The sequence below is a fragment of the Drosophila yakuba genome, chromosome X (genome assembly GCF_016746365.2).
Source record: "Drosophila yakuba strain Tai18E2 chromosome X, Prin_Dyak_Tai18E2_2.1, whole genome shotgun sequence".
NCBI lineage: Eukaryota > Metazoa > Arthropoda > Insecta > Diptera > Drosophilidae > Drosophila > Drosophila yakuba.
The window spans coordinates 17,424,545-17,447,988 of record NC_052526.2 but is presented as its reverse complement, the minus strand read 5'-3'; the positions used below and the strand labels follow the sequence as shown (position 1 = coordinate 17,447,988).

General features: G+C 45.3%; 5 protein-coding genes across 9 annotated transcripts in view; 2 read left to right on the top strand and 3 right to left on the bottom strand.

Moving 5' to 3' along the window:
• Positions 1 to 2: 2 nt before the first annotated feature.
• Positions 3 to 1,397, bottom strand: LOC6525780 (nitric oxide synthase-interacting protein homolog). Its single transcript, XM_002101565.3, has 3 exons — positions 532 to 1,397; positions 364 to 472; positions 3 to 301 (listed from the first exon to the last, which is right to left on the bottom strand). Exons 1-3 carry the CDS (start codon positions 1,293 to 1,295, stop codon positions 230 to 232), a joined length of 945 nt encoding a protein of 314 aa, XP_002101601.1. The 5' UTR covers positions 1,296 to 1,397; the 3' UTR covers positions 3 to 229.
• Positions 1,398 to 1,586: 189 nt separating this feature from the next.
• LOC6525779 (protein-serine O-palmitoleoyltransferase porcupine) lies at positions 1,587 to 3,473 on the top strand. The gene has a single exon (XM_002101564.3). It carries the CDS (start codon positions 1,732 to 1,734, stop codon positions 3,307 to 3,309), a length of 1,578 nt encoding a protein of 525 aa, XP_002101600.1. The 5' UTR covers positions 1,587 to 1,731; the 3' UTR covers positions 3,310 to 3,473.
• A 392-nt stretch (positions 3,474 to 3,865) lies between these two features.
• On the bottom strand, positions 3,866 to 14,646 carry LOC6525778 (cyclic AMP response element-binding protein B). Of its 5 annotated transcripts, none has more exons than XM_015191007.2 (6): positions 14,065 to 14,646; positions 9,149 to 9,541; positions 8,450 to 8,629; positions 8,215 to 8,383; positions 6,224 to 6,361; positions 3,866 to 5,715 (listed from the first exon to the last, which is right to left on the bottom strand). In XM_015191007.2, the coding sequence occupies exons 2-6, from the start codon at positions 9,437 to 9,439 to the stop codon at positions 5,507 to 5,509; spliced, it is 987 nt and encodes a 328-aa protein (XP_015046493.1). In that variant the 5' UTR covers positions 9,440 to 9,541; positions 14,065 to 14,646; the 3' UTR covers positions 3,866 to 5,506. The 5 variants fall into 5 exon arrangements, with proteins under 5 accessions (XP_015046493.1, XP_002101599.1, XP_015046492.1 ...); XM_002101563.3 differs by lacking the exon at positions 14,065 to 14,646 and adding an exon at positions 9,929 to 10,538 and having other exon boundaries at positions 8,462 to 8,629; XM_015191006.2 differs by lacking the exon at positions 14,065 to 14,646 and adding an exon at positions 9,929 to 10,535.
• Positions 14,647 to 18,168: 3,522 nt separating this feature from the next.
• Positions 18,169 to 21,390, bottom strand: LOC6525777 (allantoinase). The gene is made up of 4 exons (XM_002101562.3): positions 21,070 to 21,390; positions 20,516 to 21,006; positions 19,767 to 20,289; positions 18,169 to 18,936 (listed from the first exon to the last, which is right to left on the bottom strand). Exons 1-4 carry the CDS (start codon positions 21,173 to 21,175, stop codon positions 18,602 to 18,604), a joined length of 1,455 nt encoding a protein of 484 aa, XP_002101598.1. The 5' UTR covers positions 21,176 to 21,390; the 3' UTR covers positions 18,169 to 18,601.
• Positions 21,391 to 23,086: 1,696 nt separating this feature from the next.
• The window catches only part of LOC6525774 (pneumococcal serine-rich repeat protein), a 32,607-nt gene continuing 32,249 nt past the window's right edge, over positions 23,087 to 23,444 (top strand). Inside the window, exon 1 of the mRNA XM_002101559.4 lies at positions 23,087 to 23,379. The gene's annotated coding sequence lies outside the window, so the exon portion shown is untranslated. The remainder of the gene's footprint in view (positions 23,380 to 23,444) is intronic.

Sequence of the window (23,444 nt, the reverse complement as noted above, 5' to 3'; positions counted from 1 at the left end):
CATTTTATGGAGCTATATATCAGTGGATTTATTTTGTCATTTTCTTTTTTTTACAATTAACGAAGTTATACAATTGGAAAAGATAAAATGCCTATGTGGAGTATAAGTTATGATATACAATTGTTTTAAAATTTGAACAAATTAATTGATTTCTTTACTTTGCTAAGGATAAAATGATTTAATTACTATTGAAGCGAACTAAAGTAGCTGAGGATTAGGTAAATTCGTCTTAGACCTGGAGCATGGGACGTTTTTCCTTGGCCTGGAGGTTGTCGTTCGTCGTTGCATAGCCAGTGCCGCCCTGTGAAATAGTCGAGAAACCTTAGCGATACAGGAAAGTTGTGCAGTTCAGGGTGCACTTACTCGCTGCAGGGGAATGATGTCCTTGTCCTTGAGCTTGCGATCTGTCAGCGGATGGATCATGTCTTTCCTGATCAGCCGCTCCACGCACTCCATGGTCACCACATCGCCACTGTAGTGAAAAAGTAACTATAAAAGGATTTTCAAAACGGAATCCCAGCGAGAACTCACGTGGGACGCAGGACAGCGCAGGGCACCGCATTGCTGAGTACGTCGTGGGTAATGGGGCACATGTAGCGCGCCTCCTTGGCAATTAGCGAGCGCTTCGAGTCGCCGTCCTTGAGCAGCGTGAACTTGACATCAATCAGATCCTTGACACGCAAAGGTTGTTGCGACACCGGGCAGTAGATGGTGGCGTCGGGCTTCTGGGCCTTGGCCAACCCAGCATTGGGGCACTCAGAGGGCAGCCAGAAGCTGGGCAGCTTCTTCTCGTGCCCGTTGGTCATGTTGGAAATCGAGGATGCCGACGATGTGGATGCAGCAGACGGTGTGGATGCAGATGAACCTGCAGCAGCGGCGGATGAAGTCGATGCCTTCTCTCTGGCAGCGGCGGATGAGTGGGCGGGCGTCATCGCTGGCTTCTCGGCATTGACGAAGCGCTCCATACGCGCCTGCTGCTTGCTGTTGGCCTCCTGGTTCAGTTGATCCTCCTCCGCGCGCCTCAGACGCTCGTACTCCTTCAGCCGCCGGCTGTACTCGTTCTTCTTGGTCACGATGTACTGCAGGATGGCCTCCTTGTCGAACAGGTAGCCATCCTTGGTGATCACCGGCCTGCGACACGGCTGCAGCGTCAGGGAGCAGCAGTCAAAGGATTTCACTGAATCCTTGCCCAGTCGCTGGGCATTCGTGCCGTAGCCGGACTCCGCCGCGTCCCGCTTCTTCTCGTTGTAGGTGTATACGGCTCCGGCCGTACAGTTCCGGGCGTGGCGCGTCATTTCAAGGAAGTAGCCTGGCTGTTTGGCTGTGGAAAATGTAAATAAATTCCTTAAAATGGTTTATTTACAATCTGAAGTGTGACCGTATCGCGATCGCTAGAATTGCTGAGCGGGATTAAAAAATCGCTGAAACTGTTCGAATCAAAAAAACTCAGAAAAACGTCGATTTCTAAGCTGTTATAATCCTATTTTATCAGTAAGTCTTCAAAACAAACATGTTTAAATAAATTAATTGATCAATTGCGATTTAATTCGTTGAAAACTGCTTGGTGACTGGTATTTTTTAGCTTAGCTATAAACTAGCTGAATATTCGAAGCAATCGATGTGGTATATTCAGTATATTGCGCGGTATATTCCTGGTAAATAATTCACTGTCCGCCGATTTCCGGGTTTTTCCTTGATTCCCCGGATTGGATTGGCTTTGGGCGGCCGGCGATGGATTACCAGTACTTCGAGGAGGAATCGGACTACATAGATCTGGACGAGGAGGAGGACGACGACGACTTGGCGACGGCCGGCAGCTTGGACTACAGGTTTGGCCATCCGAACAGTGAGGAAGATTACTATTTCGGCGGCGAGGAGGAGGAGGAGGTGGTGGTGCTAGACGGACATGGAATCCTGGAGCTGGCCGGGCGACTGTTCGACAGTCTGCAGAGCTGCGTGCAGCCATCTGTGCTGCAGGTCATGCAATATGTGGCGCCCATGCTGCTCCTCTGTCTGCTGTGCCGCCTCCTCTGCCTCCTCTACTCGCAGCGCAGACGCCTCACCAGCCTGGCACCGCTGCACTTGCTCCACTTCGCCTGCGGCTTGATTATTCTGCAACTCACTGTGGGCTACCGTCTGCTCCTCCTGCTATTGCTGGCCGCCGTGGGTTACCTGCTGCTCCAGCTGTTGCGTCTGGGTCGAAGAGGAGCTCAAGTGCTGGCTGTACTCACCGTGGGCAGTCAGTTCCTGTACGAATTGCTCATTTGGCGGCAGCGCAGTGACTGGCCGCAACTGCGCGGCATCCAGATGGTGGTCAATATGAAGCTCATCTCGCTGGGATTCGACCTGACCGCCAGTGGGCAGCTGCACGCCAGGATACCGGGTCCGTTTGCCTATCTGGGCTACATATACAGCCCGGCCACCTGCGCCTTGGGGCCCTGGGTCAGTTTTGGCTGCTACATGGACTGCCTGGTGCCCAGGAACAGCTGGATGGTCAGCCTGCGTCGTCTCTTGCCCAACGTCGTGTTCTGCGTGCTGGCCGTGACCGTGTCCAATTGCGTGGCTCCAGCGATGAGTGACTTCTTCGGGGACAGGTCGCACTTCCTGGTCATGTACTGGGATGCACTGAGTGTGCGCACCAGCCACTACTTTGTGGGCATCATGGCGCAGGCGCTGCTGGTGGCCTCCGATCAGCGACTGGACGGCACCACCAAGGAGTCGGTTATGCTCGGTCCGCTGATCTCGCAGCCCTGGCTCATCGAATGGCCGCGCTCGATCAGCTCACTGGTCAGGAGCTGGAACATTCCCATGCACGAGTGGCTCAAGCGGTACATCTACGCGCCCTGCAAGCCGACCTCGTCCAGCTCGCGGGGACGCACTCTGCTGGCCGTGCTCAGCACCTATCTGGTATCCAGCCTGCTGCACGGCATGGATCTGCGCATCTACCTGGTGCTCATCTCGCTGGCCCTGCTAGCCGAGGGTGAATCGCTGCTCAGGCGGCAGCTCGCAAGCCTTCTGAATGCCTGCATCGCTGCCAATCTCTGTCCGGGCAAGGAGCGATGTCGGTATAGCCACTGCCCCAGCAAGCGGCGAACGAGCTCCGTCTCCTACTGGCTGGTGAGGCTCGCCAATCTGGCATTCACGGCGCTGGCCATCTTCCACCTGGCCTATCTGGGCGTCGTGCTGCTGGGCGATGGCCTGGAGGTCGGCGAGGACAGCGATTCCTTCTTGTGGCACTGGCAACAGGCTGGCTATCTCAGCCACTACATCGGCTTGGGCACCTTCGTCCTTTACCTGTTCATCTCGTAGACGCAGACGCAGGATCCAAACGGCCAATACTCGCTATGACTGATCTACACGTATTTATAATTGTAATCGCAATCGAATCCATTTGTACTTTTTGTATCTATACTCGTATCTTGTAGTCTGTGTGCTGTGTGCGTACTTAAAATTAAAACATTCTGTGAAACGGATGCTGTGAGATGCTTCAATTTGGGCTCCAGATGAGGCAAGCTACCATGTTGTATTGGGATGTGGCTTCTTATCAACGATAAGACTGCTGGTATTGGCTTCTGAAAATCACTATCCTCATAAAAAATGCATTCAAGTTTGTTCAAATATTTTTTATTGATTTTTTAATGTATATTTTCTTTGTTGTTGGTTTGTTTTCCGTTTGTTTGTTGCTTGTTTTCGTTTGTTTTCTCATTGAGACAAATATTTATAACAATATTGTAATTTCTACAGATTTTTCTTTTGCATTCCACCTGCCTTTGTATTTATTTGCCATCCTCTTAGTTTCTGCACGCGATCTATTATGAATCCTTTTCTGCGGGCTATCGCTTATCCTTGTGTTGTTTTCATTTACTTTGTTTTTCCGCGCTTACGATTTAGTTATTAAAAGTACTAGCTTAAGAATTATGCAATGACAATAAAAATATTTATTTACTTTGTTGAATGCAACTTTTGTTTGTTTTATTTGCCCTTTTCCGCGTTCCCCCCTCCTCCTCCTCCTCCTCCTCTGACTCGGCCAAAAAAAGCTGATCTCTAAACTTGCGTTTCGTTTTTTATGGTTTTTTGTTTTCATTTTGTTTACTTTGCTTTCCTATTCTGCGAAAATTTGGATTCGGACATCAAAAATAGAGCGATATACATGCAAGTTTTTCTTATGGTTTTATTTCCGTTTCCGGTGCTTCATTTTGACATTGTTTCCGTTGCGCTACGCTAGATAAAAAAGTTCGATCTCTGTCCCCCGAATTCATCATTAATTTATCGTCTGTTTTCTACAATTCATAACAACAACTGAGTCGATCACAAGAGATAACGAGAGTGTTTGCTTTCAATATATGTATAAATATATATATATATATATATATAATGCATATATGTACATATCTGTAACCACACACGTGTGTTCCGGCCAGGATCCCTCCTCCTTTCGATGATTGGAGTTGTGTGGCGTTGTATATAAACCAGGTTCTTTGGGGAGCTGCGGTTCGTTTAAAATTATGTAACAAAGTGTTTGAATAATTAATTCCATGCTCAAATCCCAGTTGGATTCCTCGCTTCGATCTAAGACTAATTTTACAGATACAATTGGCCGGCACACACGCACACAAGTGTACAGACACACACACATACATGTAAATCAAGTGAAACTTGCGATTTTTGAACAATTTGAATTGGGAGGCTCAGAGAAAATCCATTCGCCCGCTCCTCTATCTATCTATCCTTGCTGTCTGGACATCCATGGGGTGAGTGGTGGGTGGTGGATCGGGGGCTTGGGGGTGCTGGTTGACTATATCCTGACATATTGGCTTACAACAATTCGCTAAGAAAAAACACTTTCGCTAGACACGCACGTCCTGCTGCATCAATTACGAATTAGGTAAAACAAAAAAAATTTAATTACAATTACAATTACAGCGGAGCGAGTCCGTTGGGTAGGTAGGTGTGCATATGGGTGTGGTGAAAGGTCTTAGGCTACAGAAACACATGTTTTGTAGACTTGTAGGTTTGTTGGTTGTAGGTTCGTAGGTAAACTTCAGTATCGTTAAGTTAGCGAATAAACTAAGGCGTAAACTAAATCATAAACATAATATTACATCTTTAAATTACAAACATAATTACATTGTGTGTCCGGCAGATAGACCCGACCCTCCGTCGTCTGCGTCCCAACAACACGATCCCACGATCCCACGATCCCACGATCCCGCGATCCCTCGTCACACAGTTCAGTTATTCATACAGTTAATGTACACGCTACCACATATAGCATCCTATACGTATAGAAATCATGATATGCGGCCGGTCCACGGCGAGGATCGTTCCATCATCGCTGCTGTTGCGCGGTTGGCGTTGTCCAGAACAGAACAGAACGGAGCGGAGCGGAACCGCAGCGCAGCTGTCGTCGCCGTAACCGTATCCGTGTCCGTGTCCGTATCCGTAACCGTAACCGTAGCCGTAACTGGAGGCGGAGGCGCAGGCAGCGCCAGAGCCCCGCCCACATTCAATCGTTCTTGGTCTGACAGTAGAGCTCCTTGAGCGACTTCAGCTCCTCGATGAGCGCTTTGTTTTGGTTCTCTAGCACCGCCACTCGATTCTCCAGGCACTTGATGTACTCCTTCTTCTTGCGCCGGCACTCCCGCGCCGCCTCCCTGTTCTTCTGCAGCCGGATCTCGCGCTTACGGGTCTGATCCTCCACTATCCCGCTGTTGTCTGTAAAACAAGGATACCAGAATTTAAGGATTGATTGATCAGTGGAGCCCTTAAAGCCCTTGTGTGCATATCTCCCAAAGGCGGAACTCTCTGTAACTCGAACTGAATTTGATTTCATTGATTTATGCTTCGCTAGTCGGATGATTTGGGGTTTCACTTCGATGTCAACGCAGCTTACATGCAAAAATGATTAACCATATCGTTTGTGTTGAACAAAATAATTTAAATAGAAACAAAATAAATGCCAGCATGAATGGAGTGTTTTGAATAATTCATTGAAAATCTGAAGCATCATCGAAATGATCAATTGTAAATTCAATATATGCTGAAGCTAGACGATGAAGCAGTTCCACTAATGCTCCAAGTGGCCGCTGATTCATCGTCTAAATCCCAGCATGGGAACTTCAAGTTGAAGGACCCCTCGATTCTAGTTCGATTTACAAGTGTCCTGCCAAGTCGCAACTGTGGCGCTACAAGCTACAAGCTAGTTTTGGAGCGTGGCTATTACTGGTGTTGTAGGACATCCGATTGGACAGGTAGTACGTGGGATCCAACTGCATCAGGGAGCTGTTCGCCGGATTGCCCCCCGCTCCGGTCCCCGCCAGCTGCGGATTGAGCACGCCGTCGGACATGGGAAGCGATGCGCCTGGGATGGGGTTCGATTCGATTCGAGTTGGAGTTGGAGTTCGATTTTGATTTCGAGCCGAGTTCGAGTCCGATTCGAATTCGGTTTGGGAGTTTAGTTGACGTTTGTTGTTGAGTTGTTGTTGTTGCAGTTGTTGTTCAGGACATAATTGAATGTTATATTTATTTTTTTTTTGTGGGTTGGGTGGAGGAAGGCGTTCGAAAAGAAAACAATGAAAAAAAAACAACAATAAAAAATTATAAGAAAACATATTTTCCATTTTTTCAGTTTTCAAATTGGCAGTTTTGAAATTTCGGATTGATTTTTTGTTTTGTTTTTTGATTTATGAACTTGAGTGGTGTGTGCGAGCGAGAGCGGCGGGCGAGCGAGCGAGATAGGTAGATTGGTTAGTTAAATAGAGTGGAGAAAAGCTTTTGATTAACGGTTAAAGTACTGTTAGGTGAGAGAATTTGCTTGTACTTTTTCATTACTATTTAATATTTGGCATGATGGGTTGTGTGTGTAACAACGGCAACAGCAACAACAACAACAGCGATTATAGCAACAACAACGACAAGAGTGGCAGCGAAAGAGAGAGAGAGGGGAGGGCGAGAGGGATAGATATAGAGAAAGGCGGGAAAGCAGACAGCAGCAATAGCTTTAATGTTTCAATTATTGTAAATATTAAACATTATTGCTGCTGCCTTCTCTCCCTTTTCTATGTACATGTGTGTGTGTGAGTTGGTGAAAGAGTGCGCGAGTGTGTGTGTGTGAAAGTGAGAGATTTATTTACAGGAGAGAATTGGAAAATCGCGGAATCTATACAACGCGTCCTCTATTCTGCCCATTCTCAGGCCAAGTTTGTCGTCTTCTGTTTTTCTTTCATTATTTTCACTTCGTTAAAGCAACACCAACAACAACATCAACTAAATGATAATGGGGGCGGAGGAAAAGGGGTGGGGTTCCCCCTTGTACGGCTGCCTTAAATGGCATTCCTAATGCTGTACAAAGGACAAGGCGGTAGTCCTTCACAATCTATGCGTTGTATGTACAAACACAGTTGAGATCCAAACAAAAGCACTCAATGTCAACAAACTGGGTCACATTATTTCTACCTCAATCCTCTGCTTCATTACATCTTTAAAGCACTGTTTTTCAACACTAGTGTAAGGCTCAAAAAAGTTATCCTACTCAGTTTTCAGTGTAAATGCACAATGAAAGTGTCCTAGAGTTTCTAGTATTCAAAAATAATAGTGAGCTTTATATTTAATGTCTTTTTATTCAGTCTATAATATATTCTAGTTATTATTTTGAGCTTCAGAATCTTATTATTGCATTGAGCAACGTCGCCTCATAAACAATAACAACCTAATGAATGATGTAAATGTTTACCTTAAAGGCCTTCTACATATTTACAATAACAAGTTCAATAAATTCATAAAAACCAGTGACCAAATTGGACAAGACTAATCTGATAAAATAGTAAATGCCTTTTTTTTTGACAAAGTTTGTGGCCTCACATTTAATGATTTTGATATGGATCATTTGCTAAAGCGCACTACAACGAGTGTTTACAGTGTTACTTAGCCAACCGCTACTGTACAAGATGAACGGGGAATGTGACAATGGGGTTACAAACACTGGGAAATGGTATGGTGTTTGATGGACTGACCGATTCTCCAGCGATATGGGAGTGCTGGGAGTGGTCGGGAACGATCGCCAGGCGCAAGTGCATCGTGGAATGAACGATGAGGGGCGATCAGCTCGGCGATGCGTTGGATTGTTAGGCGATATAGTGGTTTAAAGAGCGACAGAGATGTGTTTCGAGTGGGTGTGTGTGACTGACTGGTGGAGAGATCGTCCCCCGGATTTACCGCTCATGTCCGGACCGCTGATCTCGGTGAAGATCTTATTGTACGACGGCCGTCGCGTCAGCTCGCTGCGGTGGTGCTGGGAATCGTCGTCCGACAGACTCTCGTCACTGTCCTCCGGATGCTGCGTGTTCGGTTCGGGTTTGATCTTACACGGAAAGGTTGGAGGGATCTGTGTGCGAGGTGATCGAGGGCATTAATAGAGTTCGGTTCGGCGGCTGCTCCTCGAGCTACGCACTTTGTTACGCACTTGCACTGCATTGCCAGGTGTCGTGTGGATGACCGTCGAGTTTGGCGGCTTGGCCACATAGACCACCTTCTGCATCGCTGTGGCGGCGGCCAGCGCCTGTTGCTGCTGCTGGGTTCCAGCTGCGGTCTGTATGACCCCCGAGGGATTGGCCTGTATCACGGATTGCACCTGCGGGAATAGAAGGTTGCTACATTAAAAAACGCTTCTGGTCAGGGCTATTGGCCTTTAACTGGACTGGCACTGTGAGTTTGAAAAATTAGCCTTAAGCTGCCTCCAAACAGTAAAATTACATATCATTAACTAAATATATTAATGGAATATGATTTATATTGCAATCAATACTTACAAATTAGCATATCCTAACATAATTATTATGAAGGTTTTTATATAGTAATTGACCATTTAATAAATGCATTGGTGAAAGAAATCGATTGCAGTGTAGAATCAAAACTGTATTGAAATGATTGGATGCAAAATCTATATAGTAATCGGGCTATTCACCTAGGAAATTTATTATACATAAACAGCATTGAGCTTATAGTTGGCTATTCCAATGCCAAAGGAAGCTTTCAAGTGCTTCTGCATCGAAATCCTTGGAAACTACTTCTGGCTGGGATCCGTGACACCTGACACTTGACACCCAGCACCTAGTACCTAGCACCTAGCACCTGCTCCCCAAATGCTCACCTGTAGTCCGTGCTGCGCCAGCGTCTGGATGGGGTATTGTATGTTGCAGTTGGCGGTGGTGGTCAGCACGGTGGACGCTCCACCTCCCTGGGCGTTGTTCGTCGCACCCGTTGGACCGCCGGCCGTTGTACTTTGTGGGTTCTGTTGCTGCTGCTGCTGGGGGTTACCGCCTCCTCCTGCGCCAGCGCCTCCCCCCGCTGCCGCCGCCTGTTGGGCAACGACATCGACCACGTCATTGGAGCCCGATGCCGCCGACGAGTTGCCGTTCTCCTCGACGATGCTGTTGTCCATGTTGCCGATCCTGGCGATCTTCAGCAGCACCGAAACGCTCTCCGACAAGTGCTTCAGTTTGGCTACCTTTTCCGCTTCAATTTGGCCAGTTTGAAGACGTTTCTACAATGGGATTGGATTGGATTTGTTTGGATTACGAAGTCAGTTTTCGGTTTATCAATGTGTCTCATCCGGATTCTGATTCAGAAACCGTTCCTGCTTCTGGGCGGGATTGGCATGGGCTCGTTTTTGTTTTGGACCGATGACGAGTGTGCGTTGTGATGACGATGATTATATTGTGGCTGTGCTGCCGATTGCTGACTGATGGAACTCAAGTTCCCCCATAGGAAAACAACAACAATAACAACACCGAGTCGTGAGTATTTCGGTGAAATGACGTCATGACAACGTTGCGCGCGCGTGTGTGTGTGTGTGTGTGTGTGCCAAGAAGCAACAAAAAGAAAAACAGAAAAGCACACCACACTCCACACAGCGAAAAAATCAACTTACTTTCTGATGACATCACTAAAAACGTTGCTGCTGAGAGGCTTTTGTTGTTGTTGCTGTTGCTCGCTCTCTTTCCGCCTCTCCCTCTCTCACTCTTTCTTACGCGAGTGTGTGTGTGTGTGAACGCGCGTTGCACGCTGCGCTGGCAACTTGTTGAAAAGTTGTGCTGGCCAGGCAAATAAATATATATGTGTACAGCAGCAGAGCAAGCGAATCGAAGTTCGAACCCTAAAAGTTCAGATACATTTTGTATGGCATCGCGCAAAGGTTTCTTATTTGTTTCCTTTTTTTTGGGAGAACCCCACAGAACACACACGCACACTGAAACACAGCAGCGAATTGGTGCGACAAGTTGGCAGCACGCACACACACAACACTCTCTCGCTCTCTCTCTCTCTCCCGTTCTCGCTCGCTCTTGCTGCCTGTTGTTATCGTTGCTTAAGTTCTTTTTTCTATTCGCAGCACTGAAACGCGTTTCTTTTGGCGGCAAGAGCGCTGGTTTGGCAGGTTACGGGCGAGAATTTACGCGTTTTCTACGGCCACAGCAATCGTGCGCAGCGATTTATTGATAAACACCGTTTTTGCGCAAAAATCGTTCGTTTATTGCTGGCTCGCTCACCTAGTGATGTAAAAAAACATCGATGCATTCAGCAGCAATGCCCTTGGGCGATATGTTTCGATGTTTTGCTTGATATCGATTACACACATCGGCAGTTTAATTGAAAAACTGTTCTAAAAAGTGTGACCGTGGCTGCAGGATGAGCAACAAGCTGCACCATAAGGCTACCAAATATCACACTGGTTGAAAACGTGGCTTGAATCGTGGTGCTGACCCTGGCTAAATCAGCGGGAACTTTTTAAAATTTAATTTGCTACGGTTGTTAGTACTTAGAGAAAGGCTTAGACCAATTTTTCTCGGTTCACCCAGCTTTTTGCCACGCCCACTCTAACGCCCACAAACCGGCAAAAAACTGCCAGTGTGGAAATTTCTCCTTTGCACTTCCATCAGCTCAGTAACGGGCTATAGTCGATATCGCGTTCTCTCTTGTTTTATTCTATATTAGGTAATAACTTGACTTCACTTTAAATCTTATTATTGCAAAAAAAAATAATTTTAGGGACACATGATGAATCAGAAATTTAATTGGTTTTTCATGAATTAAACACAAAGAGAGAAAAAAAAACAATTGGCAATAATTACTTAGATCCCCGGATTTTAGCGCGCCTAAAACCTAGAACCATTGGCTAAAGCAAAAAGTTGTTGGTCTTGTTCATTTCGCTACTGCTAAAAACAGCTTGTTCACATAAGCGCACAAAACAATTAGCCTAAATGATATTCCTCGACTAATTACTTTACAGCCAAATAGTTATTGGCTACATGAGCTGGCCATGACGTCATCGCGAGGAAACTTGGCAGAAAGTTTGAGGCGGTGAGCTGGCCTTCAAAACAGACCTTAGATTATTTGAAGCCTGCAACAGCTCCCAATAAATAGTTAATTAGTGGGAATGACTGTGCCCCCGTTTACTTTTTCTCTGAATTATAATATCCAATTCCATTTGCATTATTTAGGCTGCTTTTTCAATCGACTTCCCTTTGAGTGACATAATAATTGCCATTAATTACGACGTCGCATGAACCCTAAACCGCCCCCTTCTACACCCTCCGTCATCCCCTTTTGGTGGGGTCTACAACCAAAACGCCGGACTGTCTGAACCACCGAACTAGTGGACTGACTCACTATCCAAATCCACATTACCTCTGACATCACTGGCTAATGAAGTTTGCTCGGTGGCCGCGAAAAGGAACTGTAAATACGGCTCCTATATTACACTTCTAATACACACATATATAACATATATATGTATGGGTACTAAATACACCTGCGTTCAGCACAATAGCTGTGGAGAGCCCGACCATAAATTGGCTGAAATATGCGGCTTGTATACAAGCCCGTACTGCCTACACAGAAAGAAATGCACTTCGTTTTCCATTCGCACTCTTGCATTTACAAAGGTTAAAAATAAGTTGTTTACCATTTTGATTCCATTCAAAATGTATCACACCAATATGGCAAGTCGAACCCAAATAGAATAAATCAAATTTTAACTCAAACTTAAACGTCATAGTTCATGTTGCTCATTAAACATTAATAATATGTTGCGAAGCTATAAAATGAAAACGTAAATATCGCTCATACGACAAGTTGGCTGTTATGCGCTGCACGAAAAAAACGAGGTAATGATTGTCGAAACTATTATCCTTCAAAGGATGAGAGTACTTAAGCTGCGGTGTTGTTTCGTTTGAACAAGTTGTTGTTGTTTTTTGTTTCGTTTGAAAAAGTTGTTGTAGTTTTTTGACATTAGCAGAAAGCTCAAAGTTGTTGCTGTTGCATTTTAATCAGTCCCAATCAGTTTGCATTTTGCTTTTGGCATTCGATTTGCTTTGCCCGGACCCCGTTCGCCCCATTCACCCCCCTGTTTTTGCACCGTGTATTGGCATACGCAAAATTGACGTCAGCATTATTTATTTTTACTCGTTTCCACTGCACTGGTGTTTGAATCTGAATCCGAATCCAAATCTGTATTTGTGTTTGTGTTCGTGTTCGTGTTTTTGTGTTTGTGCTGGCTTGCCTTCTGCGAACGTGTTGGTGAATCTCTGCCGCCTTCAAACGCCCAACACCCCCCACTTCGCCCTGCAGCACCACTTTCTTTCTAACGCTGTTTGCTTGGCTGAATTAATTAAAACTTAAATGAATGTGCAATAAGAACAAAAAAAGAAGAAAAGAGCCACAACAGTTATTGCTTGTCATGAACAAGCGAAGAACAAGAAGAAGCGAGCCGAAGAAAGCGACAGAGAAGAGCGGGACAGCGCCATGGGCGACAGGTGTTGTCTACGTGTGCGACAGAGGAAGGGTGGGGAGAATGTGGCGGGGAGGAGCATTACGCCGGGATTATCATAGAACCCTACAATTTTGATAGGGCCCCACCTAAGCAGCTCCCACACTATAAGGTACACAGTGAACAATCGGCCTCTTATTTGAAATTATTCTAATCCAGTGTTATTAATCTGATATTTTAAACTTTCAACATCATAAAATCGCATATTTGTTTAACAAAACATTTGCAATATTTTCTTGCAGTGCGCGCTATCAGATGGAATGGAACTTGTGTTATCATGTCGGCGTAGTTGCCGGATAATTATGCACGACGGCCCAAACCAGTTGAGCTCTTTAAGTGTGTAAGATTAGCGAGACTTCGTGGAAAGGGGCCGTTCAGCAACAGGCTGCGATACGAATTTTTTACTCTCAATTTTCCGAGTGATTCCCCCATATTAGTCAGCGCTAATTTACGATCGACTCGATAACAGAACTATTTGTATGCAGTGTCAAGGCAATAGGACTGCACCGAAAATAAGTATTAAAGTTCAAAGCCCGAAAAAGAGAAATAATCAACTTTTACCCTTAATGAATATATATTTTTGGCCTTGTATTTATATGTATGTATGTATATTACAATATTCTATTCGAATATTTAAACTTTGTTTTACAATGCTTTATGAAAAATTAAAAACTAAAACTTTAACTTCATTATATACATTTTTTTCTGTGAGCAAACGTTTTGCTTATCAGCCCTTGCGTTTCGTCAATATTTCATTGATAAGCATAATCCGCGCCTCTCTCCCTTTCCTCCTCTTTTTGTCCCTTTGGCATCACTGCTCGCTGTTATCCGCATTCACTCCTTCCCTCTCTCCTGAGAGGATCAGCACTCGAAAGTGTTAGTGTTGTTGCTCTTCCACTCCCACCCCCTTTTTCCCTTTCTCTCTCTCTCTCTCTCTCTACCTAGCTCTTTCGCATTCCCTCATTCTACAGTGAAACCTCAATAACCAGTACATTTGATAACAAAAATATTAAAAAGAAAAGCATTTAACTTTCAATATAATTTGATTTTGTGTACACATTTTTTTATAATGATTTTCTATGCATACGTAGAAACGTTGGAATGCAAGCATATATATTTTTATTGCGGCCTTAAAATTGGAGAATGAATGAATAAAAGATCGAGCTATATGGGTGGCTATGAAATGATGAGTGTACAAATCGTGCTAGGCAGCTCTGACTGTACTTGTGTTTATCGCTTACCCGTTTTGGCTGTTGCTCTTTGTTGTTGCTGCCTGTTGACGTTTGCTGACTAATAACAATGAAATCTTTGCATAACGGCAAACATGGGCACTACACGACAAAAAAAAAAGAGTGAGTACAATGACTACAACACCACACGCGAGTGTGTTTTCGCTCCGTCTCTTTTCGTCGGCGGTAAGCTGCAAAAATTAAAAACCGAAAACCGACACAGAAGGAATTCAAATGGATTTTTGTTATTGTTGCTCGTTTTCGTGTCGTTTGCTTTGCATTTCAGCGATTACGTCAAGATTTTTGTTATTTTACTGATTTGTATTTGATTACACGCTCACACACACACTCTTAGAATTGTTCAGAAAAGCTATAATTATAAACACTGAAGCACTGAAAAAAAATCCTGTGTGGCTCTTTGTGGTATCTGTTGGGGTTTGGCGCTCAAAATTTGCCGCTTTTGAATCGTCACCTTTGTTGTTCTTGTTGTCGCCTTTGTTTTCCACCTTTTCTATTTTGCCGCCTCTGGGCTTGTGTGTGTTTGTGTTTGTGTGTGTTTGGGAAGGCCGTCTGTTCTCTACGTAGCTCTAAAAAGCACTGATGATGACTGACTAACCAACGGCGACGCCGGCAGAGCTGCCCCAGCTGAGCGAGCATATGATTTGGAGCTTCGCCTCTCCTCTCCTTTCCCGCTCTCCTCTCCTCGCCTTGCCATGCCTTGCTATGCCTTACCGCTCGCCCTCTCCTTCTGCCTTTTGCTCACCCACACAATTGTTTCGTAATTGCTGTTACTCCGTTGGAATAGCTTCTTGTGCAGCAACAACAAAGAGAGCACTGCGCCACGTCAAAGTCGACGTCGTAGTTTTTACTCACCTTCACCCCATACACACGCATGCATAAATATTTTTAAATAGCTTAAGCAAAAGCGAGATAGCTGCTGACGCTATCGCCTTAGCGCACAGTTATGGCGTAGCAGAGCTTGCTTGCCGACTCGCTTGCGCACACGCAGTGGCGCCTCACGCCCTCTCTGTCGCTCGCAGGCGCATCGAGTGTTGCATACTTTTCGGTGCCGGTTTCCATGACGATTCTATTGCTGAGAGAGCGTAAGAACGGAGAGCAGGGAGGAATGAAAGTAAATGATTGTGCTATCTGTTATCGCCATCTTTATCACTCGTCCGCTGCCCATAGAAGCGAGTGGACTTCATCGTTATAACAGTATAATTGCCACTTTTCAGCTTCAAGTGCAAATCAATAAATGTATTATAATTGCATACGCATATGTAGTACTTATGCTGCTGGAATGATCGTAAATAAATGAATATTTGGGCATTTGATCTTAATAACAGGTTGTTCCTTAAATTTGAATGTATTCTTCATATTACTTTGACACTGTGATTTAACGTTTACTTAGATAGATTATAATTTGGCTTCTATTGTGTAGGCTACCTAACAACTTACACATTTTCGCATAATAAATAACCAAAAAAACCAAACAAATGAAATATGCAATTCCAAATGATTTACTGCAAAGCAACATTATTTCGCCTATAAATAAGGTGAAACCCTATCTGTGCTGTCATTTTCCACCACTTCTAAGACTTGGGCATATTCCAGAATCCCAGATTTTATCCTTGGTTGTTGGGGTCAAGTCACGCCTTCGAATGATTTCACCTCCGTCCCGAATTCCTAACCCGCTTTTTTGGGCCATCGCTTCGGGCCAACGGGGATAACATTTCACTTTGCCAACGCTGCGAATGCGTAATGTTTACCTTTTTCGCTAGCCCCCCTCCCCCCACCCCGAAGCCCAATTGCTATACTCCGGTAGATGTGTACATACGTATGTGCCCCGCCCACTTGGGCTGGCTTGAGGGGGCGAAAGTTTTCGTTGTCGCGTGTGGCTCACATGGCGTATGCGTTACGTGGCACCAGGCCACATCGAGTATACGCCACGTTGCCTGCCACTGACAGGCGAAATCCACTCAAAAGCACCGCTCACCCGTCGCCGCACAGCGCAGCGCTTAATGTGATTTGAAACTGTGATCTGCTTTTGGCATTTATTTAATGGGAATGGAAGTTGCTCGTAGGCGCGTTAAGCAAACCGCCAACCGAACCGCAAAGAAATAAAAAGCACCTTAACTCCTTTTGCGGGATATTGGCCAGCAATATTAACCCTCGACGGCTCAGCGGGACATTTTAAATCGTAATGAAAGGAAGGAGTGCCTTTATACATTCATTGAATTAATTATAGGCTACAGAATGTTTCTACGACTGAAATGGTAAACCTATAATTGCATTATAAAATTAATCAAATTTAATACATCAACATAGTTTCATAATTGGACTCTTGTTGAGCAAATTGCATTTAAATATATGTACATATGTGCGCTACACTATTTGCTGTTCATGTTTCATCATTCAATTGAGTGAAGTTTTGTTAGACAACTAAATATGCACGGAATATTTTGCGTAATTATTTTAGCAGCTGCGAAAGTGCACAATCGCTCTCGACTTTTTTCATGCTTACTGTGAATAAATCGCAAATTAGTTTTGCCGAAAGTTTCCATTCCTGGGGGGCTAAAAATAGCGTCACCGCCGTGGGGTTAAGAGCGTGGGCATCAATGACGCAGGCAACAGGCGGAATGCAAACCAATCAGGCAGCGGGTGGCGGGTGACGGGGCGTGTGGCACGCAAGTCGCTGTATGAATCGCAAGGAAAAAAAGAAAAACAAAGAAAAGCGGAAAATCGAAACGTCACCAGACACAACAACGTCAAGAAGCCGAAGGTGTATTTACGGGCCAAGCCTCCGCCGCTGTCTTTTCCCTGCCCCGCCCCTTTCCTTCCCCATCCCTTTCGCCATTCCATGCCACTTCCATTACCATTTCCCAGGGGAAAGCTCAGACAAAGCGGTTTATGCGTGGGTTGCCAAGTCCGCGCTGATTGACTGCCCTGAACGTGATCGCTCTGTCTTTGTCCGCCAGCCTCAGTCTGTCCCGCTCTCGCCCCTTTTCCTTTGTTTCGAATCGATTGAAAAAAAAGAAAAGAATACCGGAAAATAGCCCTTTACAAATACTGCGAAAATCACCTTCATTTGGGTATTTAAGGGCTTTAAAACAGGCTTTTGGCGCCCAAGCTAGCATTCGCTTTAACCTTTAGAGATGTAGAGCAAAGAAATGTTTAAATATTGTAAATAATCAAGTAATGGTTAATGTACATATTTACACTTATTATTTAAGAGAATTATGCATTCAATCGAATAAATTTAATGTAAAGTGATAAAGCTGTCGAAAAGTATGCGATTATATATTTGCAAAATTTAAGTTCAAATTAAAATTCCACCTTTGCTGCATAATTTTGGCCTTATTTTTGAAACAGGTTTCATACTTAGCATACTGAATTACACTTTCGGGTGCAGCTTCTAGGCTTCCTGGCCAGCAGATAAAGTTGGATTTTGTAGTTCAACTAAATCACGGCATAAACTCGCTGCCCGCTCCGCCCAACCGCTTAGATAAACACGCCCACCCACACGAACACACACACGAACACACACAAATGGATGTAAACACACGCGGGTGTAGTGCAAAAATTGAGTTGACGCCCGGCAAGCAAACTTAAGCTGTCATCCACATGCCTAGAAAAGCGACGGAAAAGAGACGGAAAAGCGATGGAAAAACGCGGGGCAAGCACCCATGCAATGGTGGGATGGTGAGATGGCTCGGTGATGGGTTTCCGTGAGGTCGACTGGTGTCATGTTTACGCTGCGTTGCCACGCGACAACTTGTTGCACGTCCTGGCCCTCCCACTCCCACTCCCACTTGTCCTCATCCGCATCCATTCCGCTTTTTCCGATCCTTGGAGCGGCAGAAGGAAACATTAACGAAGTGGGCAAAGATGCGGAAGTTGGGGAAGTTAACTTTCAGAGCTGATTCGACAAAAGGCCTCGTGTGCCGCTCCTTTCCTTCCTCTAAATACTATCAAAAAGCCAGACAAATAAAAATAAAAATATTTAAAAAAAAAGGGGAAAACAGAGGCAAGATGATATATCAAGAGACTGTCAACATGTTGATACCTTTTCTTGTTAATCTGATAAGCCCTTGTTTGCGACATAAAAACGAGATATTTGATTATTAATATCAACTTTATTGAGCAAATTGTTGGGGCTTATAACGAGAGGAAAACGCTTTTCCGCTGAAAATTCAAGGCATTTGCCAGTCACTTATCAATTATGTTTTTAAGTACACAATTATTGGTATATCTAATGCTAAACCTCCTCAAGTCAGACTTTTCCATTTCTTTAAATGTGCGTTGCCTTGTTAAAGAGAAAGACATCAATATTGCTAACATTTGAATCATTTGCCTGAAAAGAACTATACCCCTGGGGCAGTGTATCAGGAGGGCAGGTGACTCGGAATACATATCAACGAACACATCCCAATCTCTGAATGATTTTAATTAACAAAGTTTACCCCCAGTCCAGCACAGTTCACCTCAGTCCACTTCCGTACGCCCAGCACGCATCCACTGCGCCACAAATCCCTGCCATTCCCATCCCTCACATGCTCACGAACTTCACCAGTTTTCGGCTGCTCCTCCGGAGTAGCACCTTGCCCAGGGGCTGGCCGAAGCCCTCGAACTGCTGGTAGACATGCAGACCCCGCACCACCGTGGCATGCACCACGCCCCGCAACCTTTGACCCGCGTACGGGGTGGCCTTGGTGGCCGTGTAGAGCTGCTCCGGGCACACGGTGAACTCCTCCTCCGGACTCCACACACAGAAGTCCGCATCGTAGCCGTCGGCAATGCGGCCCTTTGAGGCGGACAAGCCGCACAGGTTCGCCGGCTCCTGGCACATTAGACGATGGATGTCCGCGATGGTCAAGTTGGAGCCTGGAAGCGGAAAGAGATGAGTTGAGTGAATATAGCGCGAAATTGTGTAGTTCATTGTACATGTATTTATTCCTTAAAACTGCGTAAAACTCTTGGCTGTAACAAATATATTTTTATACCCGTTACTCGTAGCGTAAGGTATCAGATAGTCGGGGAACTCGACTATAGCGTTCTCTCTTGTTTTAAAACTATTTTCTAAATGTTATATTTTAATTGAATCTGAAACAGTAAACTGTGTTTTGATAATGATAGTCTGTATCTTTCAATTTAGTTTTTGACTATTTTATTAAAATGGCAGTGAATGAAATGTAACACACAAAAACTTTTAAGTGCGTTGGAACTTTGTGGCATCCAGAGTTTTATTTAGAATATAGTTAAACTAATAATATTTAGTTTGTTTGTTGACAAAGCCAATTTAAAATATATTTAATTACAAACGTTGCCTGGCGGAAATTGCAAAGTTTCGAGCATCCCACTATATGAAATGTTTACCTGAATTTTTGGCATTTTTAGTTTCTCCATTCGACACAGAGTTAATTTACTATTTATGAGAATGACAAGTTTCACAAAAATGATGCAAACTCTGGCACTGGAAAAGGTCCAGATAATGAATTCAAAAACATATTTCGTGAATAACGAAGTTATAATTAATAATACTTTTGAATGATGACGGTAATAAATTAGGCATTGTATTCACACCAAATAGAAGCTGCATTTTAAATGCAGTAAATTCTCAGAAATTGAGTAAAGTTTCGGCACCTGCGGCGTATACTTGATATTTGCCATTCACCATTCAATTAGCGCTAATGTGAATGCTGCCAAATGCTTACCACGCCGATTGGCCGCCGTCCAGACGACCGGCAGGCTGAGTTGCAACGAGTTGATGCCCGGCCACGCCCTCAGGAAGTTGCCACGCCCCCTACCGCAGGTGAGGGCGCGTGCGCCTGGCGTCGCCGGCGAGTGATCGCTGCCAATCATCCGGATGGCTCCGCCCAGCCTGAGAGCCTGCCACAATTGCTCCTGATTGCGGCGCTCCCGAATCGGTGGCCAGGTCTTGAACTCCGTGCCGCAATCGGGCACCTCCTCGGCCGCTAGGGCCAGGTAATGCGGACAGGTGTCCACCGTTAGATTGCCGCCCTGCCGGCGACACTCCTCCACCAGCGGCAGACATTCGCCGCTGCTGCAGTTCAGGATGTGTATGCAGCGCCGCGGGTGGCGACACGCCAGTCGGCCGAGCAACTGCGTCGCGGAAATCTCCATTTGGGGTGGCCGGGTCACCAGGAATGTGCCATACTCCCGGGGCGCCTCCTCGTCGGGATGGATTTCGGTGGGCAGCGGCAGCTCGGCGTGCACCTGTCGGAATGGGAATTGCAGGTATTCAATTAAGCCATATCTTTGGGCTCTCAATCAGAGAATCTGGCTTATTGGCATCCAAAATGATTGGTGATACATAATGAAGTGACATTGAACTTGGAAGTTAATTGTTATTAAAAAGATACAAACTATGTTGAAATCTAAACATTTTCACATTTAATACATGTAATCCTTATGCACTGAATAGTAGTTCTTGTTGACTCACCGCTATCACAGCTTCACCTTCCGCCTGATCCTGGTCCAACTGGGTAAGAGCCTCCTCCAGCTGGGCTTCGTTAACGGCGGGAAATTCCTGAGTGACAGGCGCCGCGGGATCGCATAATGTGCACTGCAGACCCATGACACCGGCACTCAGCAGAGGAGCCAGCTGATCTACGTTACCGGGCACTAGTCCGCCCCAGAAACCCACGTCCACGTAGATCTTACCACGAGCCGTCGATGTCTTGGCCTTGAGATGGGCCACACTAACGGTGGGTGGTTGGGCGTTGGTGGGTCGGTCGATGATTGTGGTGAAGCCACCAGCGGCGGCCGCCTTGGTGGCACTGGCAAAACCCTCCCAATCCCGGCGACCCGGCTCGTTGATATGGACATTGGGGTCAATTAGGCCCGGCATCAGGACCAGGTCCCCAAAATCGTAAACCGATTCGGATTCGGTGTTGTACAAATAGGTGTTGACCTCCTGCGCCGAGCGTAGCACTAAGTTATGGGGTGTTCCAGTTGTTATATGTATGTTTTAAACGGGGTATAGACTATGGTTACCCCTTCGTATAATGCCCTCTGTGTCCACGATGATGCCGCCATGGATTAGGCCGCTGTGGCTGTCATCGCCCAGGAAAATTCGCCGGCTGAGAAACAACAGATTCATTCTAAAAGCAGCTGACTACTGAGCGAGTTTCTTCTTCAGCTGTCTAATCTACATACATATTTGTCTATTTTCGGAGATCATGAGAGCGCTCTCTGCTGAAGAGAGCATTTTCTTTATGCATACCCCGTTTGCGCAGTTGGGTATATCCATCCGATAAACATAATATAATATATATTATATGGTGAGTAGTAAGGTAGTAAGGTTTTATAACAACTGCATATGTTTGTATAAAGATAAAATAAAATTGTACGTAGGTGGCGCCACTTCGGACGTGGTTTATTAAGCTAAGACAAATATTTTCTGAATTTACAGAGCACACTTCTAGAATTTGTTAAGGATCTGTTTTCGTAACCCGAAATTTGGACTTTTAATCTGTGGAAAGGTCGAGGCTCTACCGCTGAGTAATTGAATTCGGGATAGAACTTTTTGGCAGCTCACCTTCAGTTCAGTTCAGTTGCGCCCCCGCTTTTTGGCTTATTAAAAACTAGAGAAGAACAAAAACGGAAAAACTTTGTTGACCCACAGCGGAAAAGGCCAAAATCTGCTTAATGAAAATCTGAAACCTAAACACCCACCCATCGTTTTTTATTTTTTGTTTGTGTGCGTGTGTGTGTGTGCGTGTGCATGTTTTTTTGCTGGGCGTTACGTGTGCCAAACTTTATTAAAGTGCTGTGCACAACTTTCGAACGTTTAGTGTGTATTTTTTCAGCTTGTCGGATTCATTTTGTGTTTGTTTAATTTGTGCATTTAATTGGTGGCGCCACCCAGTGGGAGCTTAGCAAAACGAAGAGAGGTGTACGGCCAGCAAAGACAACAGCAAAAATAACTGTAAAAGCGACGGCAAAAGCAACAGCAAGACAAAAGGCGCAAGCGAAAGCGAAAACGAACAAGCAGACGAAAACGACACCGAAACCAATAACGGTCGCAACGAAACGCATACATACACGCCAAACTGACTCCGATTGTGTGTCTGTGTGCGTGCGTGCGTGTCAGTGCGTGCGCGTCTGTGTACTTGCGTTCGTGTGTGTGTGTGTGTGCGTGTTAGAGCAAGAGGGAGCGGGAGAGGGCGCGAACGAGTGAGCGGAAAGACGAATGCAGCGGACGAGCCGAGTGCCGAAATAAAAAGAACTCCACTTGTTGTTGCTGCTGCACGGGGAGAAAATCGTGTGTAATTGAATGAACCATTTAAAGTAGAGTTTATTAGATTAATGTCTGACTGATTTTTACTGTCCGTTTAATTGGGATGCTAAGTTATGGTAATCACGTTCCACATTCACACAAAAGATAGCTAATTGTGCTTTTGTCATGGGGTTGTCAAAGACTTTTTTAATATTCCGATTTTTTCGATAAGTAATTATAGAGTTTTATTTTTTAATTATCTCATATTGTTAATGTGATAAAACCTTTTCCACATACATACATACATATGTATTCCTTACATTCCTTGATAATTTCCTCATATTTCATAATTAATGAAAGAATGCATTCTTTTGTTCTTCGAATTTTGGGGTAAAATTAATTATTAAAATTTCCAGAATTATTATTTATGTGGTTGTAAGCAATCGCTTATTACAATGCATGCAATTTCATTACTTTTTGGTACATAATTTAGATTGCTTTTTTTCAAAACATTCACGGGTTTTTTGCAGTGCACCGTGGCCGGACGCTGTTGCTGCTGCTGCGTCTGCCGCTGCTGGCAGATACACACGTACACTTAACACGCACACAAGCAAGCGATGATGAGGCTGCACCGCCCTCCCCTTCCACCACCAGCCGCTCCTGCAGCCTGCCGCCGAAGCTTGAAGGCACGGACTCGGGCGCTCGGGTACTCGAATGCTCGGCCCCCTTCGGCTACCGTCGGGTGCTGTCGCTGCCGCCGCTCGGTTGGCGAACTCGCGTCCATTCTCGTGCTCATCGTCGTCGCTGCTGGCCGCACACATCCTCGGATCGAATCGAGTCGAGTACTGCGAGTACTGCGAGTCCTGTGAGTCCTGCGAATCCTCAGCCTCTGCGAGCCAGGATTCACTGCTCTTTGGGCAGCAACGCGACAACAAGTTGAACTCGGCTCGAGCGAAGCTACCACCGACCATCATCAACTGGCGCTAATCCGTCGCTATAAACACGACAGTCGAAAATACATATAACCAAATCCGATCATTTCGATCAATTCGAATCGAGTGAATTTCCAATTTCCAGCTTTAATGGTAAATCGAAAGTGAACAGACTGGACCCCTCCCCACACCCCGCCACCACCATACACACACAGAAC

What these genes read in the sequence shown, in the direction of transcription:
- LOC6525777 (XM_002101562.3), bottom strand. Translation starts at nt 21,175, where the DNA reads ATGAATCTGTTGTTTCTCAGCCGGCGAATTTTCCTGGGCGATGACAGC. An exon ending in AGAGGGCATTATACGAAGGG is followed by an intron (nt 21,007 to 21,069) that starts GTAACCATAGTC and finishes CCCATAACTTAG; the next exon opens with TGCTACGCTCGGCGCAGGAG. An exon ending in AAGGTGAAGCTGTGATAGCG is followed by an intron (nt 20,290 to 20,515) that starts GTGAGTCAACAA and finishes CCATTCCGACAG; the next exon opens with GTGCACGCCGAGCTGCCGCT.
- LOC6525780 (XM_002101565.3), bottom strand. Translation starts at nt 1,295, where the DNA reads ATGACGCGCCACGCCCGGAACTGTACGGCCGGAGCCGTATACACCTAC. An exon ending in TGCGCTGTCCTGCGTCCCAC is followed by an intron (nt 473 to 531) that starts GTGAGTTCTCGC and finishes TTTTCACTACAG; the next exon opens with TGGCGATGTGGTGACCATGG. An exon ending in ACATCATTCCCCTGCAGCGA is followed by an intron (nt 302 to 363) that starts GTAAGTGCACCC and finishes ACTATTTCACAG; the next exon opens with GGCGGCACTGGCTATGCAAC.
- LOC6525778 (XM_015191007.2), bottom strand. Translation starts at nt 9,439, where the DNA reads ATGGACAACAGCATCGTCGAGGAGAACGGCAACTCGTCGGCGGCATCG. An exon ending in TGGCGCAGCACGGACTACAG is followed by an intron (nt 8,630 to 9,148) that starts GTGAGCATTTGG and finishes CTATTCCCGCAG; the next exon opens with GTGCAATCCGTGATACAGGC. An exon ending in CAGCGGTCCGGACATGAGCG is followed by an intron (nt 6,362 to 8,214) that starts GTAAATCCGGGG and finishes ACCCCATCCCAG; the next exon opens with GCGCATCGCTTCCCATGTCC.
- LOC6525779 (XM_002101564.3), top strand. Translation starts at nt 1,732, where the DNA reads ATGGATTACCAGTACTTCGAGGAGGAATCGGACTACATAGATCTGGAC.